The sequence below is a fragment of the Dama dama genome, chromosome 20, assembly GCF_033118175.1.
Source record: "Dama dama isolate Ldn47 chromosome 20, ASM3311817v1, whole genome shotgun sequence".
NCBI lineage: Eukaryota > Metazoa > Chordata > Mammalia > Artiodactyla > Cervidae > Dama > Dama dama.
In genome coordinates this window covers 64,978,784-64,998,613 of record NC_083700.1, presented here as the reverse complement: position 1 = coordinate 64,998,613, position 19,830 = coordinate 64,978,784, and the positions used below count along the sequence as shown (strand labels likewise).

At 35.0% G+C, this 19,830-nt stretch overlaps 1 protein-coding gene and 1 non-coding gene across 2 annotated transcripts; one reads left to right on the top strand and one right to left on the bottom strand.

Annotated features, from left to right (window-relative positions):
* Positions 1 to 2,136: 2,136 nt before the first annotated feature.
* On the top strand, positions 2,137 to 11,961 carry DNAJB4 (DnaJ heat shock protein family (Hsp40) member B4). The gene is made up of 3 exons (XM_061121564.1): positions 2,137 to 2,613; positions 8,656 to 9,224; positions 10,653 to 11,961. Exons 1-3 carry the CDS (start codon positions 2,403 to 2,405, stop codon positions 10,884 to 10,886), a joined length of 1,014 nt encoding a protein of 337 aa, XP_060977547.1. The 5' UTR covers positions 2,137 to 2,402; the 3' UTR covers positions 10,887 to 11,961.
* Positions 11,962 to 16,597: 4,636 nt separating this feature from the next.
* LOC133041760 (U6 spliceosomal RNA) lies at positions 16,598 to 16,704 on the bottom strand. The gene has a single exon (XR_009689335.1). It is a non-coding gene; the product is annotated as a U6 spliceosomal RNA (small nuclear RNA).
* Between the last annotated feature and the right edge of the window lie 3,126 nt (positions 16,705 to 19,830).

Sequence of the window (19,830 nt, the reverse complement as noted above, 5' to 3'; positions counted from 1 at the left end):
ATTCCAAGTTGAGGTGAATTCTTGTATTTCAGCACCACTACTCTAATCCTTTTGTTATTTATGATATTTGAAAAAGTATGAAAATCGTTTATCACCCTTCTCTCTGTGTGACGAGCCAGATTTCTTTCCATTTGTTGATATGTTATGCATCTTTCAGAAATGGGAAAGATCTAGTAGTTTTTGGCTTCTAAAATCATTTAACATGTCAATTGCTGATAATATTTCTAGCTTTCTGAAAATGATTGACTCAGATAAGAATCTGGTTTTTTTTCTTAGTTCCCAGAATTGCCCTCCAGAACAATTTAATACTTTTTATACTGCTATACCAATGTTCTTTGATAATGAATATTTAATGGACTTTTCTTAGAAACTAATTCTAGAATACATTATTTTTATTATACTTTTATTCTACTCTCAGTGCTCATCCTTGCACTGGATTCCAAATTGCAATATGCTTTTCTAAAAAGTAAGAGTCTTAAGGTGACTTTTGATCTTAGCATTTTCCCCCAAGTGTTTTGGACTTGGAAAATTTATCTTTTGACATTGAGTATTTCTTGGTGGTACTAAAAATTTTTGCTGAATAGCTTACAAGCCTCCGTAACCTGTAAGTAGGCTAGATAGATATTATATCTTTCTATATCAAGGTGTTTTTAAAGTAGAGTTTTGAGAAATAGTAAATCTTAAGCTGTTAAAATGCACAAAGATGAACATTATGAAAGAATTGCTGAATCATTTTCATAAGGCTGCTTGGTTTATAGAGTAGGTGTTCCCATATTGTTAAAGGTTAACATGATCATTGCCTTTTCATTATCCTCTGCACATATATGTACATTTAGTTTTTCTCATAAATGCTCTTTTTTCTTTTCATTTTACAGACTTAAGATATTTAAATACAGTGCTCTGTGCAATTCTTTTGATATTTTCTTATCAACCCATCTTTCCAATATTAGAACTAGGAACATTTTTGAAAAGATGAAGAAACTATGTAGAAGATAAAAGATGAGTTATATACACTGAAAATATTTCTTATAAATATTCAAAATATATATTAGAAAAGCAAGCATCAAAACAGTGTATAAAGGATATACGACGTAAACTTTTTTAATACAAAATAGAAAACTACAAAAAATAACCATAAATATTCATACGAAAAGAAAGGATTAGAAGGAAATATACTGACATTTATTGAGGATTACCTAAAGTGGTAAGATAGGAAGTTTTTTAAGATTAAAAACTTTTTTTCTGTCTTTTTTTCTTTCCGTGTTTTCCAAAATCATCAATGAGTGTTTATATTTATAATTAGGGAACATGTGTTTTTAAAAGAAAAAAACATTTCTCATATTATACCTTGTAAATAGCATATCCAGATTCTAAGCTGATTCAGTTAAAGTCTTAAAAGAAACGTGAGTTTTTACTGCCTGAAACCTGATACTTTTTCCTGTCTTTCCGGAAGCAGCACAAAAATTCTTTAAATAGTGACCCTAGGAATGAGGAGGGCGGATCTCATTCTGTTTTAGTTGAAGTAACTAAATCAGATATGAAGCTTACACAAGTATTAGTCTGCCTGAACTATTAACTATTGCATACTACAAAAAACCCCACAAAACTTATTAAAATCATCAGCTAAAGACATATTTAAGTCCTTTACTTATTTTAAAATATTGCTTTTGATATTTATGATATGTAGTCTTTTACAATGTGAAATTCCTGGCATTTCTGATTGCAGACCCTAGGAATTTTGAAAACGACACAAATTATTTGACAATTTTAATTTAAACAAACCATATTTTAATACTGTATATCTTAATTTGAATGACTTGAAGTTGAAATTAAAATAACTAAAATAAGTATTTTTATTTGTATATATCTAATTTTAATAAGATACTTAATGGCTAGAATGATATTTTTGTTGCTTTTTCACCTAGAATGGAGTAAGTAAATGTGTAGTTATGATATTCTATGCTGAAATACTGGTTTCTTAATCCACTTGGCCTCTTAAAAAGGAAACAAGTATGGTAGAGCCAGAAGGAAAATGAATAGTTAATCGTGGAGGAGGAGAAAACCTAGCTCGTACTTTGACTAGAGGCAGCTGGGGAAGTGACGTCCTGTAGCATTTGCTGTTCTAGAAAGTGCAGAGACACGTAGTGAAAATGGGAGGATCTAGAAGGAGGCCGTCTCCCGTGTAGTGTATATTTATCTGTAAGTGAGCCGTTGGGGAAGGAATTAAATACTGAGACGCTGTCTGCTTGCTGCCTGAAGACAGCGAAGCTGAATTGCTGATTTGCTTTAACTTTTAAAATACCCAGCTTGGTTTATTTTTCTTAGAATCATTGTATTGCTAAGACTGGGGACGCTGTTTTCTTTCACAAAGGGAAATCTAAGTTCATTTCAAGGCACTCGAAATGGGGAAAGACTATTATTGCATTTTGGGAATTGAAAAAGGAGCTTCAGATGAAGATATTAAAAAGGCTTACCGAAAACAAGCCCTCAGATTTCATCCGGACAAGAACAAATCTCCTCAGGCAGAGGAAAAATTTAAAGAGGTCGCAGAAGCTTATGAAGTATTGAGTGATCCTAAAAAGAGAGAAATATATGATCAGTTTGGGGAGGAAGGTAAGAATTCAGTGTATATCTTTCTGTCTCTCATTTTTCTCTGTCAGCTTTGTGGTTATTAAATTCTCTGACATTTCAAAAGTAGAAAGACAAATAATGGATAAAAGCAAGATTTCATCCCTGATCATATGAATGAATGTTACATAGCTATGAATGAAATGTACTTGTTTGCCCTTTTTTGGATTTTGACATTTTGTGTAACATATATGTTCTGCCATTAGATTTGTATTGTTAGCATTGTATTTGAAAAGAAACCTTAAATTCCCATACTCATTAAGAAATTGTGTCAAAAGTCTTATGCAACCTGTTTTTTTTTTTTTTGTTTCCTAATGAATTTTCTGCCAGAGCCAATAAAGATTCTTCAGTCATTTAAAATCGTAAGATTGGCAGTTCAGATTCTGGGTAGTTTATATTTTATTCACAAAGACAAAAGTAGTTTTTTGCCTTTCTTATGGCAAAGCTAGTTTAGATTAAACAGGACAGAATCTTCTCTCTGAGAAGCCGAAGGCCCAGGCATTTAGCTGTAGTTGTTTTTGGCATTCTGCCTGGAGAGGAAAGAATTTTCCTGATGTCATAAAATACCAGAACAAGTTTTTAGCTTAATTGTAAACAGTAATTGTGTGCCAAGAAACTGAGATCTCAGAAATGCAATTTTTGACCTAAAATGGCCACCTCCTTAGAACAATGACTGATTTACTTTAAGATAACATTATTTCTTTTGAAATTTTACTATCTAGGTGTAGAGGAAGGCATGATAACTTCCCTGTCCTCTCTCTGCCACACTTTTGTTTCTTGGATTGTGAGATCTGAAACTAGTTGAATACAGTAAATGGGAGTCAAATTTAAGATTATCCTTTTATCATTCTGGATTTTAAATTGTCCATCATCGCCATATAAATGTAGCTGTAAAGTAAGACTATTTAAAATTGCTAATTAACAGCAACAAGAACATTTTAATTTTTACAAGTTCTGGAATTTCAATTTTTTATATCAGGACTGTTATTTTATTACTAATTTTTCTCCCCAAATATCATTTTAAAATCATTTATTGTAGCTATGAAAACTTTTTTTTTTGCTTTGTTGCATTTAATGTTAAATTTCCCTAATTAAAAATCTACCTTAAAATACAATGAAGTGGTGACTGCTTATTTTGAGTTAAAGAGTTAAATTTAGTTAAGCAGGGTAATTGTGTAGAGGTTTTTTTTTTTTTTTTTTTTTTATGCTTTTTCTTTTTGATCTGAGTTACCCCAAATTGCAGTTTCTGTTGCTATGAGGACCTGCAGTGTCAGGTTCCTGCAAAGTAAAGACTGGAAAAAGCAAATAGTGAGCAGTTCAGTCCTTCTAGTTCCTTATGGTCCTACTACTCAAAATACTATGATTTGTTTCATCTCAAAAGCTAAGCAGGATTCTCAGATACTACTAGCTATACACTACTCTTTCTGAAGAAGTTATTTTGTAATTTTGTAAAGATACCTACAAACACAGTGTAACACTATGAATTCCCATGAAAAAGCAAATAGCCATTGATTTAATCCATAGCTCACAGCCCAAATCTGTCTGTAACTAAACCATAAGATTCAGTGTTTCTAAGGATATTTATCTTCAGAATTTTCAAGTCACCAAATGATACATTTTTCTTGGCTTAACATTACCTCTTAGTAGTGTTTTTCTTGAGTTATATTTCTCCAGTTTGATTTTTACTGAGCATCATCAGTGAAGTGAATTTTTAAAAAACTAAAACAGGATCATCTATGTACCCCAAATCTTTTATTGTTCTTGAATTAGGTAATTGATAGAAGCAATAGAAGTAATAGTGAAGGAAGAATAAGTTTTTTAAAGCATTGAAATGTATTATTCAGAAATACTATTTTCTACTTATATTACTTTAAAATAGTTAAAATGAAAGTTATTTGATTATGTTTTAGAAATTATTCTTCCTTTACAGAAAAGCATTATAATTATTTATCCTTTATTCAAAATATGTCATTAAGTATACTGTTAAAATGTGGAAAAATATTTTTGTTTCAAAAAAAAATATTTTTGTTTCTTTGCCTGTCATTGATCTGTTTGTGCTTGCAGACCTGGTTGCATAGCCCTCTGTGTTTCTCTAGAAGTAACAAAACACTAATTTACCTGATACACTTTTCCCCCTGAATTATTACATTCTCTTGTACAACCTGAAGCTGTGGGAATAAACCATAAACTGAGAATTGTATGAGTTAAACATGCTAAATTTGTATATTTAGAACCTAGGAGAGCCAGTGATCCCAGTATATTTGTGTTTTGAAAATGTCTAATATCCACAGTTTTAAATGCTGGGTTTTAAAAAAGCTGGATTAAAAAAAAGGTGTTTTAAATTTACCATATGACCCAGCATTTCCACTCCTGGGAATCTATAAAAGGGAAATGAAAATACAGGTCCACACAAAGACATGTACGTGAGTGTTCATTGTAGCATCATTTGTGATGACCCCAAATGAAAATATCTGAAAGTATCATCTTTTAGTAAATGGATAAATGAAGTGTGGTATGTATGTATACACACACAGACACACACAGACACACACTATTTAGCAATTAAAAGGACTGATTTAATAAAACATGCTTTGTAAATGAAATAACCTCAAAAATTATAAGTCATATGTAAATGACTGCATATTCTATTATTCCATTTATATGAAATGCATGGAAAAGGCAAATTTATAGACAAAGAAAGCAGATCAGTGCTTTCTTGCCTAGAGCTAGAGGTGGTAGCAAGGATTAACTCAAAATAGAAATGAAATTACTCTTTGGGTTGATGGAAAGAAATGTTTTATAACTGGATTGTGGTGATGGCTGCACAGGTCTATAACTTCATTAAGACCATGGTATATTTACAATGGGTTACTGTTATAGTATGGAATAAATAAAACTTTTATAATAGAGACATTTCTCCATAGTTGAATAATTTGAAAACAAAAAACATTGAACTACTGAAACTTGAAATTGGATTTTGATCTAATTTCTCCCCAAAGTTTTAGGTTTAGTTCTGAATTGTTCTGTGAATGTCAACAGAAGTTCATATTAAAAGACTTAAAAACAGATTTTCAGTAACACATCCTTTTAGTGGCCTAGTTTTCTAACATTTCTTTCTCTTCATATCTTCCTTTTTTTTTTGTTCATTTCCCTCAATAACTTAAAATTTAAACACTGAAAGGTAGTATTTATATGGCCAAATCTGTGTTTAGTACATTAATCTTTATACTAGCTATTAATCTTTATACTAGTTTGCTGCTTCTGTTCTTTATATAGTTAATTAACAATCTATTTACTATATATTTAAAAAAAATAAGTAAATTGGATTTCTATGAATCAAAACTAAAGAATCTCATTGTGCTAGTTAACTCTAAGTATTTTTATAAATCTGGATTTTTGCATATTAGATCTCCTTAAAAGCAGTTATTAAAGTCATATAATTTTTTTTCCTTGAAGTGCTAATTTTTCTCCAGTGCTGCTTCTTTTGATAAACTTTAATCAACTAATTAATGGATATCATTGTTATGAATGATATCCCAGGCACATGAATTTTTTTTGGATTGCAAATTGGTTGGTGGCTTGTTTTTTAAATAATAGCAATCTTGGTACAACAAAAGTAAATGTTGACTCTGGGATACATTTCTTGCTCACAGGAAGTGATGATGGTGTCTAGAAAAAATTTTGGATAGCATAGATAGTCTAGCTGCATACTAAAAGTTTCCATGAGCAGTGAAAATGTATGTCGTGAAAAGTTGACTGTATAGTTGATGACAGGCTTGTTCAAGTGCTGGGCAACGCCAAGTGATACTTGCATAATAATTCATGTTATATTGGTGTGAATTTTGGTAGGATTTTCTCAGTCACAATAGTACACAGTTGACTGTTTAGTGTCAAAGCTTTATGGGAGGGTGTTTGTTATCTTTGATGAACGTCAGTTCAGACAGTGTGTGAATCTTCTCAGGGACTCAGTAATCCTGCTTGAGTTACCATTTTTGGCAAAGGGCAATTAGGGAAAAGCCAAACCCATGATGTAATAACTTAAAATGTAATTCTTTCTTTTCATGAATCCATTATGCATCCAAAACAGTTAGATTTTGTCTTGTAAAGGGTTCAATTGGGCAAGCTAGTTTACTCAATTTATGAACTCTGTTAAATCATTATACTCTATTTGTGGGATGAAAAATGGAGTGATTGAAATAATTTAGTATTGGTTTAATCACATTGGTAATGACCTTGAGTTATATACATATTCTATCATTTAAAAAAAAATCTGCCACTAACTTTTTTTTAAAAATTTGGAGTTATAACTATGCCACTAAAATTTAGAGAAAGGAGTTTTGAATGAGCTGTATGTTAAAAGTTCTTGTCCTGCTTATACTTGTCATTGCTTTCTACAAGGCATATCCTGAGTGAAAGACGCCAAATAGAATAAGACATTTAAAACTCTCTGAGAAAGCATGCTGAGTGACTTCCGTAGAGTTTTTTACTGTTAAATTTCTCATATGTGTAATTATACTTTATATTATTTTCGCTTCTGCCTTTTCTCTGTCTTGACACTGAAGACACATTTTAGTGTTTCTTTTGAACACTTTAAAAATTAGTTCTTCCCTGTATTCAACACACATGAGTGGCTGTCACTTTCAGAACTGTATTCATGAACAGTGCAAAAATGAATAAAATGTATTTCCTGCCCTCAAATTACTCACTGATGAACATATTTGAACCTCTTAGTTTAATTCTGTTGGATTTTTTTTTTTACAGTTTTATAATTTTTAGGTTCTGTTCCTGCTTGTTTCCTTGGTCAGGAATGCCCATAAGGATCATTCAGAAACTTTGCTGAGACTGGAATGATATAAATCCTTGTCAGTATCGATCCCTTAGAAAATCACTGTACTGTTGTTTTGTAGGTTTTAGTAGAATCTTTCTTCAGTATGTAGTAGAAAATGCTACTTCAAATATGTTATCTCTTGTGAACTACTAATTGCTTAGTTGAGTCTTAGAGAACAGGATCAAAGAGTCACTGTCTTGGTGTTGGAAGCAGGTTGTCCATAATAGACAAAAATAACCAGCCCAAAGGTCTTACAGGTCAAAAGGGTTTACAGCTCATGATTTCAGTTTTCTTTTTACATGCTGTTGAAATTAATGCTATCATGTGATATGCCTAGATAAACAGTTTCATTATTTAGAATATGGATAGTAATTTAAGTGTCTAAAATTTTCTGTTAATGGGATTTTTTCCCTTTCTGCCATGAGTGAATTCAATTTTAATTCTTAAACAGTAAAAGATGATCTGAAATAAAGATAGTTATTTTGAATATGATATTTTATATCACTGATATGTGTTCACTGATTATGATGGTGCTCAAAGATTTAGGTTACATATTTCGTTTGCATTGATTACTGAAGATCTTTCAATTGACATCTTTTTTTTCTTGTTGCTATTTTTAAAATTATATTTAAAGTATAGTTGATTTACAGTGTTGTATAAATTTCGGCTGTGCAGCAAAGTAATTCAGTTATACATGTATGTATTCTTTTCCATTATGGTTTGTCACAGGATATTGAATATAGTTTCTGTGTTATACAATAGGACCATGTTGTTTATCCACCCTATATATTGTAGTTTGCATCTGCTAATCTCAAATTCCCAATCCTTCCCTCCCCCAACCCCTTGAATGACATTTTTTAAAAACCTAAATTTATATACTTCAGATCATCAAATCAGTAGCTTATAAGAGGTTCCCAATTTATATTTATTTTCTTTTTTACGCATGGAACAAAGAGTCGGGAATAAATTATTGTTAAAGATGGGGATTTGGAGAAAGAATCTGAAAGCTAAAAATTTAATTTAGGGTGGAATAATTGGTAGTTAAATGGCTGTTTTGTATTTAGTTATAATGGCATTTCTGACCAATATTAATAAATAGCAACCTAAGTTAGCCAAAGTTTATGAGTAATACAATTTTTGAAAGTTTAACTCTCAGGAGTTGTAAGCATTTTTCTAACCATGCTTATCTTCTCATTTAGGGTTGAAAGGAGGAGCAGGAGGTACGGATGGACAAGGAGGTACCTTCCGGTACACCTTTCATGGTGATCCTCATGCCACATTTGCAGCATTTTTTGGAGGTTCCAACCCCTTTGAAATTTTCTTTGGAAGACGGATGGGTGGTGGTAGAGATTCTGATGAAATGGAAGTAGACGGAGATCCTTTTGGCGCTTTTGGATTCAGCATGAATGGATATCCAAGAGACAGGAATTCTGTGGGGCCATCCCGCCTCAAACAAGATCCTCCAGTTATTCATGAACTTAGAGTATCACTTGAAGAAATATATAGTGGTTGTACCAAACGAATGAAGATTTCTCGGAAGAGGTTAAACCCTGACGGGAGGAGTTATAGAACTGAGGACAAAATTCTCACCATCGAGATTAAAAAAGGGTGGAAAGAAGGCACCAAAATTACTTTTCCAAGGGAAGGAGATGAAACACCAACTAGTATTCCAGCAGACATTGTTTTTGTCATTAAAGATAAAGATCACCCCAAATTCAAAAGGGATGGGTCAAATATAATTTATACTGCGAAAATTAGTTTACGAGAGGTAAGTTAGTAGGACATCAGATTCTGAAATCAAACAGAGTTATGCATGTAATCTTATGGGATTTATCTAAATAATAACTAACATTAATGTTTACTACACAGCATTCTTACAATTTTCATAAGAACCCTCTAAAGTAGTACTACTGTTTTGTCTCTTTTGTAGATAAGATTATATTTTCTAAGTAGTTATTTATACTAACAATTTAAATGCCAATTTTAAGTGCTAGCTAGATTATATACTATAAGGCCTACCTAGTATGGATTATCTGTACTCTATTTTTGCAGTTTGTCAAATCTGCATTGTAATCTCATTAGCTTAGTCCATGTATAAGATTTCTTCCAAAGTTGTTAACTTTTAATAATTATATAACAAACAAGGTATTAAAAGACAAAATAAGTTATGATGGTACTGCTTTAATACACTAGTTTGTATTTATTATATTTTTCTATTATTATTATTAAATAATAATTTTTTCTATTATTATTATTATTAAATATTATTCTATTCTGTTTCTCAAATTGGATTATAATCCTGCAAATATGCCCATGTCAGTTCCCTGCTTAAAATTCTTAAATAGCTTCATAGAGCATCTACCATAAAGTCTAAACTCTTTAGCTTAAACTAACAGGTTGTTTTTAATCTAATTTCTACCCATACATGTGCATACATTTCCCTAGGTTTGATGTATTATTATCTTGTATACCTCTGTCTCTGTCTGAGCTGTCCTCTATGGAACACTGCTGTTCCTCGCTCTACCTCAACACTTACTAATGGTCCAGTGCTCACCTCAAGCAATCTGTATTCCCAGAAGCTAAGGGGGTACGTCGGGTGCCCTTTGTCTCACAAAAGAATTCTGCACATACTTCTCTGACAACTTTATACTGTACTATAATTACTGGTTTGCTTCTGAATTCTTTGTGCATTCCTTGTGGTGGGTCTGTGTTCATGGTCCCTGTATGTTCAGCATCTAGCAGAAATATATGGCATATATGGTACTCAGTAAATATTTACTGACTAAAACAAGAAATATATTTGTTGTCCTAACGTTTTCACTCCGGAGAAGTATGTAGTTGCTCCTTTTTCTTTTTGATTCTTAATTTCTCCCTCTTCTCTTCTCCCATTCCATCCTTGCAACTTGCATAATAGCAGCCTCAAACAGTTCATTTCACTCTAGGACAATGTGAAAGACATTCTTTCCTCCTCTTTTCCTTTTTCCTTTTCCTTTCCTTCCCCTTCTCCTTTCCTTCTTTTGTAAACTATCTGATTATGTGTGTCCTGAAGGGACTTTTAATAGGGAAAATGTCTTAAAATTATTGATTTTCTTTTGGAGGTTAAAAATTTACCTTAGAATCGTTCTTTACAGCTGGTAATATTTTTGTTTAGACTTTTATATTTTGAAGTTTGTTAATTTTATTTGGTTCATTTTAGGCATTGTGCGGCTGCGCAATTAATGTGCCAACCATGGATGGAAGAACCATACCTATGACAATAAATGATATTGTGAAACCTGGAATGAGGCGAAGAATTATTGGATATGGGCTACCATTCCCGAAAAATCCTGACCAACGTGGTGACCTTCTAATAGAATTTGAGGTTTCCTTCCCGGATACTATATCCTCATCGTCCAAAGAAGTACTTAGGAAACATCTTCCTGCCTCATAGAATGAAAAACTTTGTTAACCATATTTTGATAAGGCACTGAAAATATAAAAGGACTGGCCATTTACTGATGTAGATGTGAATTCTGTATAAAGACATGTAAATTATTTTGAGGGTTCATTACATTGCATGAATAGAGACGGGTCAAATAAAAAGGCAAAAGGGATTTTTGCAGTTAGAGATGAAGAGAAAACCACTCACTGTATTTTATTTCATTTCTCCCAAGTCAGAATTTTTTAGTATTTTGCTTACATGTAAAATTCATTTCTGTGGAGTTAATAGATGTATTTCTAATAAAGTACTAGGCTATTCAAGTACTTTATTTCTTATATATTTACACTGTCAGTGTGATAGGTTCTCGTTTATAATGGAAATTTAAATTCTTAACTAAACTATACATGTGATAGGTACTTCGAGAAAAGAAGAACCCAAGTTACTTGGAAATCTGGTTAACTAGATTAAAATCATATGAAATGCTGCTATAGGGCTGGTACCCATAAAAGAGTATCCTAATACATATATTTCACCATTTTGATTTTTAAAGTATGCTGTAGCATTTCTTAATAACATAGTTATAATGTTCTTATGACAGACCTTTTCTTCATAAAAAGGAAATTAATGGCAATTTATCTCCTGTGGAAATCCCAATTGCCTGAATTACTGCTATTTTAGAAATAGGTTGTTTTTAAAATGCCATATATAATTTTATGCAAATTAACTATATATCTTGGACTTAATAAATTATAGGTACATTTTATTGTCCATTAGTTAAGGATAATTTGTTTGATAATAAACATGTTTTTAGAGGAAATATTGTTACTTGGAATTAATTTTCCAATTACACAGTCTTCTATAACTTACTCATAATATGCTGTATGTACCATATGCAATTTCCCTAAAAAGAATAAACTACCACTATGGTGTTAAACCAAAATATGGGGAAAATAAACACTAACTGCTGCTTATGAATGATGTTGCTACTACTTGTTATGCATATAAATATTTTACTTTTTCATATGTATAGATTGCATTTCTTAGGTGTTTTAATTTTTTAAATATATTTACGTTTAAAAAATTATTCTGTTTTCTGTTTTATAGCTATAGTAAGAATGATATTTTGAAACAAAGTTTTTGGTTCAAAAGAAATTTTCAGGATAATTGGTATACAAGGTTTACTGGACACTATCACCTTTTAGCAGAATATGGTCTTCTTTTAGAAATTCAAAACATATATTTTTTCAAAACATATACTTTACAGCTTTATTGAGATATAATTCTCATGCTAAAAAGTTTACCATTTTAAAGTACACAATCCAGTTGTTTTAGTATATTCACCTTATATAGCCACTTTGTAATTTCAAAATATTTACATCACCCTAAAAAACCCACATAACCATTAGCACTCACTTCCCATTTCTCCAGCACCTGGCAAACACTAATCTACTTTCTACTCCTGTGGATTCATCAATTCTGGACATTTCTTATAAGTGGGATTAAATAATATTTGGCTTTTTTGTTTATTTCTTTCACTTAGCATAATGTTTTCAAGATACACCCGTGTTTCCTCATTCAGTACTTCGTTCCTTGCTTTATGGCTGAATAATATTCTGTTGTTTGGATATACCACATTCTGTTTACCCATTCATTAATTGATGGGCATTTAGGTTATTTCCACTTTTTGGCTATAATGAATAATGCAACTCTGAACATTTTTGTACAACTTTTTCTATACATAATTTTTAAATTTCCTTGGGTATATACCTCAGAATAAAATTGTTGGGGATAACCAACATAATATACTTTAATTGCAAATGGAAAATGCTTGAAAATGTCAGAGAATTCATAATCATGCATATTATTCCATTAATTCATAAATGATTCCTTTATAACTTTCTCTAAATGAGAGTTAAAGCTCCTTAAGGAAGTGTGAGCATCATGATTTTCTCACATCTAAAGAGATAAGAGCTGAAAAGCATCAGTGAGAGTGGTAGGCATGGTTTCTATTTTATTTATTTATTTATTTTATCTTTTTTTTAATCTTTTTTTTTTCATTCATTTTTATTAGTTGGAGGCTAATTACTTTACAATATTGAAGTGGGTTTTGTCATACATTGACATGAATCAGCCATGGATTTACATGTATTCCCCATCCCGATCCCCCCTCCCACCTCCCTCTCCACCCGCTCCCTCTAGGTCTTCCCAGTGCACCAGGCCCGAGCACTTGTCTCATGCATCCAACCTGGGCTGGTGATCTGTTTCACCCTAGATAATACACATGTTTTGATGCTGTTCTCTTGAAACATCCCACCCTCGCCTTCTCCCACAGAGTCTCAAAGACTCTTCTTTACATCTGTGTCTCTTTTTCTGTTTTGCATATAAGGTTATCGTTACCATCTTTCTAAATTCCATATATATGCGTTAGTATACTGTATTGGTCTTTATCTTTCTGGCTTACTTCACTCTGTATAATGGGCTCCAGTTTCATCCATCTCATTAGAACTGATTCAAATGAATTCTTTTTAATGGCTGAGTAATATTCCATGGTGTATGTGTACCACAGCTTCCTTATCCATTCATCTGCTGATGGGCATCTAGGTTGCTTCTATGTCCTGGCTATTATAAACAGTGCTGCGATGAACATTGGGGTGCACGTGTCTCTTTCAGATCTGGTTTCCTCGGTGTGTATGCCCAGAAGTGGGATTGCTGGGTCATATGACAGTTCTATTTCCAGTTTTTTAAGATATCTCCACACTGTTCTCCATAGCGGCTGTACTAGTTTGCATTCCCACCAACAGTGGGAGGAGGGTTCCCTTTTCTCCACACCCTCTCCAGCATTTATTGCTTGTAGACTTTTGGATAGCAGCCATCCTGACTGGCGTGTAATGGTACCTCGTGGTTTTGATTTGCATTTCTCTGATAATGAGTGATGTTGAGCGTCTTTTCATGTGTTTGTTAGCCATCTGTATGTCTTCTTTGGAGAAATGTCTGTTTAGTTCTTTGGCCCATGTTTTGATTGGGACATTTATTTTTCTGGAATTGAGCTGCAGGAGCTGCTTGTATATTTTGGAGATTAATCCTTTGTCTGTTGCTTTGTTTGCTATTATTTTCTCCCAATCTGAGGGCTGTCTTTTCACCTTGCTTATAGTTTCCTTTGTTGTGCAAAAGCTTTTAAGTTTCATTAGGTCATGGTTTCTATTTTAAACCCACTGTCATTATTTTCTTGATTAAGCATTTTCTCCCAAGTTAAATGATTTGTAGATTAGATAGATGAATGATCTTTGGATTAAAGAGTATTTGTTAAAGTACAGAATTATTCTAATAGTAAAAAAAAATTAATTGGCATTGCCATATAAACACAGTTTATCGGGGATACCCTGGTGGTCCAGTGGTTAGGACTCTGCTCTCTCACTGCCAAGGCCCTAGGTTCAATCCCCGGTCAGAGGACTAAGATCCCACAAACTGCGCGGCACAGGCAAAAAATAAAAAGCAGTATATCAGTATCTCCCGGGTCTTAAAGGGTATCAATAATACTAAGTGCCCAATTTTCATTTGTTGAGTGTTGACTTAATGTAGAAATAGAGTTTTAAAGTTTTCTTACTTGCTTATCTTATGAAGGTACTTTTGATTTTAAAAGGTTCTCTTAATGTTAAACCAGGTTCTTAGATACCTGGAATAGTTTTGAAAGTATTGTGGATCTTAGTAAGCTAATAGATAAAATATTACCTATCCTACAACTGAAATTTAGTACATCATCTCTGTAGTTATTAGAGTTTTGGGTTTTGTGAATGTAGTTCTCCTTTTCTTTTCTCTTTTGGCCCCACCATGTGTCTTGCTGGATCTTGACCTGGGGTGAAACCCCAGCCTATGGGCCATGAAAGCACCAAGTCCTAACCACTGGACTGCCAGGGAATTCTCAGTTTATCTAAATGTGATTCTTAAGCCATTCTTATAAAGAGGAAACTGGAGATTTAGGAAAAGAAAAGTGGAGATTTATGTCATTCACATAAAGGGAATGACAGGAAAATGCAACCTTAAACATGAGAAATGAAAGAGGCAAAGAACTCTACTCCTGTTTCTGTTCAAGGGATGGCACTGAGATGAAGATAAAAAACTTGGACCAGAAGTACTCCTGTATTAAATTGTAATAGGAGGTCTATGTTAGAGAAGAGCTTGAGAAATTATTTAGTTTTGTTTATCTAATAGATTAAAGTTTGCACAGTGTTGTTTTTTTAAATTTTTTTTTTTATTAGTTGGAGGCTAATTACTTTACAATATTGTAGTGGTTTTTGTCATACATTGACATGAATCAGCCATGGATTTACATGTATTCCCCATCCTGATCCCCCCTCCCACCTCCCCCTCCACCGATTCCTCTGGGTCTTCCCAGTGCACCAGCCCCGAGCACTTGTCTCATGCATCCAGCCTGGGCTGGTGATCTGTTTCACCCTAGATAATATACGTGTTTTGATGCTGTTCTCTCGAAACATCCCACCCTCGCCTTCTTCCCCAGAGTCCAAAAGTCTGTTCTATACATCTGTGTCTCTTTTTCTGTTTTGCACATAGGGTTATCATTACTATCTTTCTAAATTCCATATATATGCGTTAGTATACTGTATTGGTCTTTATCTTTCTGGCTTACTTCACTCTGTATAATGGGCTCCAGTTTCATCCATCTCATTAGAACTGATTCAAATGAATTCTTTTTAATGGCTGAGTAATATTCCATGGTGTATGTGTACCACAGCTTCCTTATCCATTCATCTGCTGATGGGCATCTAGGTTGCTTCCATGTCCTGGCTATTATAAACAGTGCTGCGATGAACATTGGGGTGCACGTGTCTCTTTCAGATCTGGTTTCCTCGGTGTGTATGCCTAGAAGTGGTATTGCTGGGTCATATGGCAGTTCTATTTCCAGTTTTTTAAGAAATCTCCACACTGTTCTCCATAGCGGCTGTACTAGTTTGCATTCCCACCAACAGTGTAAGGGGGTTCCCTTTTCTCCACACCCTCTCCAGCATTTATTGCTTGTAGACTTTTGGATAGCAGCCATTCTGACTGGCGTGTAATGGTACCTCGTGGTTTTGATTTGCATTTCTCTAATAATGAGTGATGTTGAGCGTCATTTCATGTGTTTGTTAGCCATCTGTATGTCTTCTTTGGAGAAATGTCTGTTTAGTTCTTTGGCCCATTTTTTGATTGGGTCATTTATTTTTCTGGAATTGAGCTGCAGGAGTTGCTTGTATATTTTGGAGATTAATCCTTTGTCTGTTGCTTCGTTTGCTATTATTTTCTCCCAATCTGAGGGCTGTCTTTTCATCTTGTTTATAGTTTCCTTTGTAGTGCAAAAGCTTTTAAGTTTCATTAGGTCCCATTTGTTTATTTTTGCTTTTATTTCCAATATTCTGGGAGGTGGGTCATAGAGGATCCTGCTGTGATTCATGTCGGAGAGTGTTTTGCCTATGTTCTCCTCTAGGAGTTTTATAGTTTCTGGTCTTACATTTAGATCTTTAATCCATTTTGAGTTTATTTTTGTGTATGGTGTTAGAAAGTGTTCTAGTTTCATTCTTTTACAAGCGGTTGACCAGTGTTCCCAGCACCACTTGTTAAAGAGGTTGTCCTTTTTCCATTGTATATTCTTGCCTTCTTTGTTGAAGATAAGGTGTCCATAGGTTCGTGGATTTATCTCTGGGCTTTCTATTCTGTTCCATTGATCTAAAAATATGGAACGCTTCACGAATTTGTGTGTCATCCTTGCACAGGGGCCATGCTAATCTACTCTGTATCGTTCCAATTTTAGTATATGTGCTGCCAAAGCGAGCACTGCACAGTGTTTTTAATCTCAAGTATATATTTTTCATATCTGGGACTGGGAATGAAGGAGTTCAAGAGATGGGATTAACTGAGAATCCTAAAACTTGGAAAATATGAAACTTTTGGTATGAGGGTGGGTTTCTCTTTTATTAATTGCCTTCTTTATATGTCTATTATCTAACAAAGTAAAAATAAATTTGCAAGCATCTTATGGAAGCTGTGCAAATGAGAGATCCTGAAAAGTTTCTAGAAAGCAAGGAATGGTAAACCATATTTATTACTAATTAAAAATATAAATATCACTTTTTACTTAGTACAACCATCATTTTAGTTAGCATTAAAAGTGACTTCTGGGTGCAGCCCCACCCCAACCTAGATCCCCCACCCGCCTCATCCCAGTCTCCCCCACTCCAGGCCTGTCAAAGCGTGCCCCACTCCTGGGCAGCCCACACCCCTCCTCAGGAGCACCACGCTCTCCCCTGGGCAGACCTCCTCCCCCCTCCACAGGACTGGGTGCCGTCTCCAGGCCACCCCCCGCCTCCTGCACCCCATCGTCCCTCTGGTTGAGTTCCCCCAACTCCCAGGAACACGCGCATTGACCAACCCACCTCTGGTGGCCCCATTCCCCGGTCCTCTCTTCTCAAGTCCCCGGGCTCTTCGTGCCCTTTGGTACGTAGGGTCCCCTCTTCTCACCCACCCCATCCTACATATTCACAGCCCCTCGGCCCCAGGCCCTGCTAGCCAGTGGCTGAGCCTGGCCCTGGCCAGGCAGATCCACCGGCCAGAAGGAAGGGCACGTGCTGGACCTCATCAGAGGGCCTGGCTGCTGGCGCTGGGGTACCAATTTGCCTTCCCCACATCACAGATCCTAGGAAAACATTAATCTAAGAACTGCTTGAGTATGATGACAATTCGGTTGGAAACCCATATGCCCAGGCCGGGGCTTCTGAGGGTCTTTATTTCTGTGTGCTATCCTCAGCGGAGGGTGGCAGGTGTGTGTGTGTGTGTGTTTGTGTTCATTTTTGTCTCTTCAGAAACTTTGGGCGGGGTCGTTTCTGTTTCCTTCAGCAAGTTGTTCCTGTTTTGTGGTGTTTATGGGGAGAAAATTTGGAACCATCCAGAGGTTCCTGTTTGAGAGGTCGTTAAGAACACAAGGTTGGTCACAAACCTCAGGGTGGCCAGCAGGTGTCCAGGTGTGACCCACACAGCCAGGGTCAGTCTCTGCCTCTGCATCTGTACTGAAAGTATGTATGTGTGCACATGCACATTTCCTGTTTGTGTGTGTGTGTTTCCTCTTTGTGTGTGTGTATGTGTGATTCCTCTTCACCTTACTTAGATTTTCTGATTTTTCTGTAGTGAACTTGCTTTGCTTTTGGTGAGGGTGGGGCAGAGCTAGGGATAAGGAAGCATAAACTATAATAGAAAGAACACCAGTATTTTCAAGTTTGGATTTTAAAATCTCAAATCCAAGAAAAGAAAAATGAAAAAGAAAAATCTGACGTCTTAGGATTCTGCCTAGAACTTTTTTTTCCCTTTTTCATAACAGCTTAAATTTCTCAGCTAATTGTTTTCCTACCAAATGCCTTCAGAAACGTAACCCTCTCAACTGGGGAAATTATATTTCACTCTAGCTTTTACAAATTACACTCCCTCACTTATTAAAGCAAACATGAGCATTGGCACAGCCCACTTCAGAGTAGTAATTATACAATAGGGCTAGTTAAACATTTTATGTCTTTTTTTCCCAAAAATATTTGACTCATAATTCTTGAAGGAAAATTTTCAGAAGTTAGAAGTGGAACCCTTAACTGATAATGGGTCCTTGGTGGTGGTAGTTTAGTCACTAAGTCGTGGCTGACTCTTTGTGACCCCATGAACTGCAGCCCACTAGGCTGCTCTTGTCCAGGGGATTTCCCAGGCAAAAATACTGGAGTGGGTTGCCATTTCCTTCTCCAGGGGATCTTCCCCACCCAGGGAGTGAACTCCAGTCTCCTGCATTGCAGGTGGTTTCTTTATGCACTGTGCCCCCAGGGAAGCCCAGAGGGGCCTTACTGGAGTGGGTTGCCATGGCCTCCTCCAGGGGATCTTCCCAACCCAGGAATTGAATCCAGGTCTCCCACACTGCAGGCAGATTCTTCATTGTCTGGGCCACCAGCGAAGCCCAAGAATACGGGAATGAGTAGCCTATCCCTTTTCTAGGGGCACTTCCCAACCCAGGAATTGAACCGGGGTCTCCTGCATTGCAGGCAGATTCTTTACCAGCTGAGCTACCAGACCTTAATATTATTTAAAAATTAGTTGCTGGTTGGCAGAGTTCCCTCACCTGTCTGCTTGCATCTCTTACAAGCATCCTATATTAATAAATCTATTTCTTGCTTACTACTTTGCCTCTCGCTGAATTTCTTCTGTGCTGAGACACAAAGAACTTGAGGGTTAGTTAAGTCCAGACAGCAGACCTGAAGATCACTCCACAAGGTAAAGCAACTCATTGACCTATTTGACTTGGCCCTAGGCATGCTTGGTACAGAGATTTCCTCTTCTGAAGGATTCTGACATAACTCCTTGGGGGAAAATATGCATTTTAGTTGGCAAACACCAGAATCACTGAAATCTGTTACTACTAAGTTACAATTCATTAAAATTTGGAAGGATTTCAGAAAAAAATTTAGTTGCTGGCTTATATAAGTTTATTCTCATTATGTTTGAAGAAGGTATACATGATGACCAAGCGGGATTTATTTTAGGAATGCAAGACTGGTTTAGTATTTGTAATTTCTCCAATACAGCATTGTTCTCACCTCCTTTGTGTTGTTCTTGGCAAATATTCTACAAATATACTACATTTTTATGTGTTATGGCCAATACATTACATACACGTTGTTTTATACAATTGCTTCCTAAATCAGTTAAGAGAAAGGGAGAAGAAATACAATCTGCATTGTCTTTTATAATTACATAATTACCTCATCCAGGGCTCTTTGTTCATGTGGATTTGAATTACTCTCTGAGGCCACTTGCTTTCAGCCTTAAGATCTTCTGTTAGTGTTTCTTATAATGTGGGCCCACTGTCAACAAATTCTCTCAGTTTTGATTTACCTGGGAATGTCTATTTTGCCTTCATTTTTGAAAGCTAGTC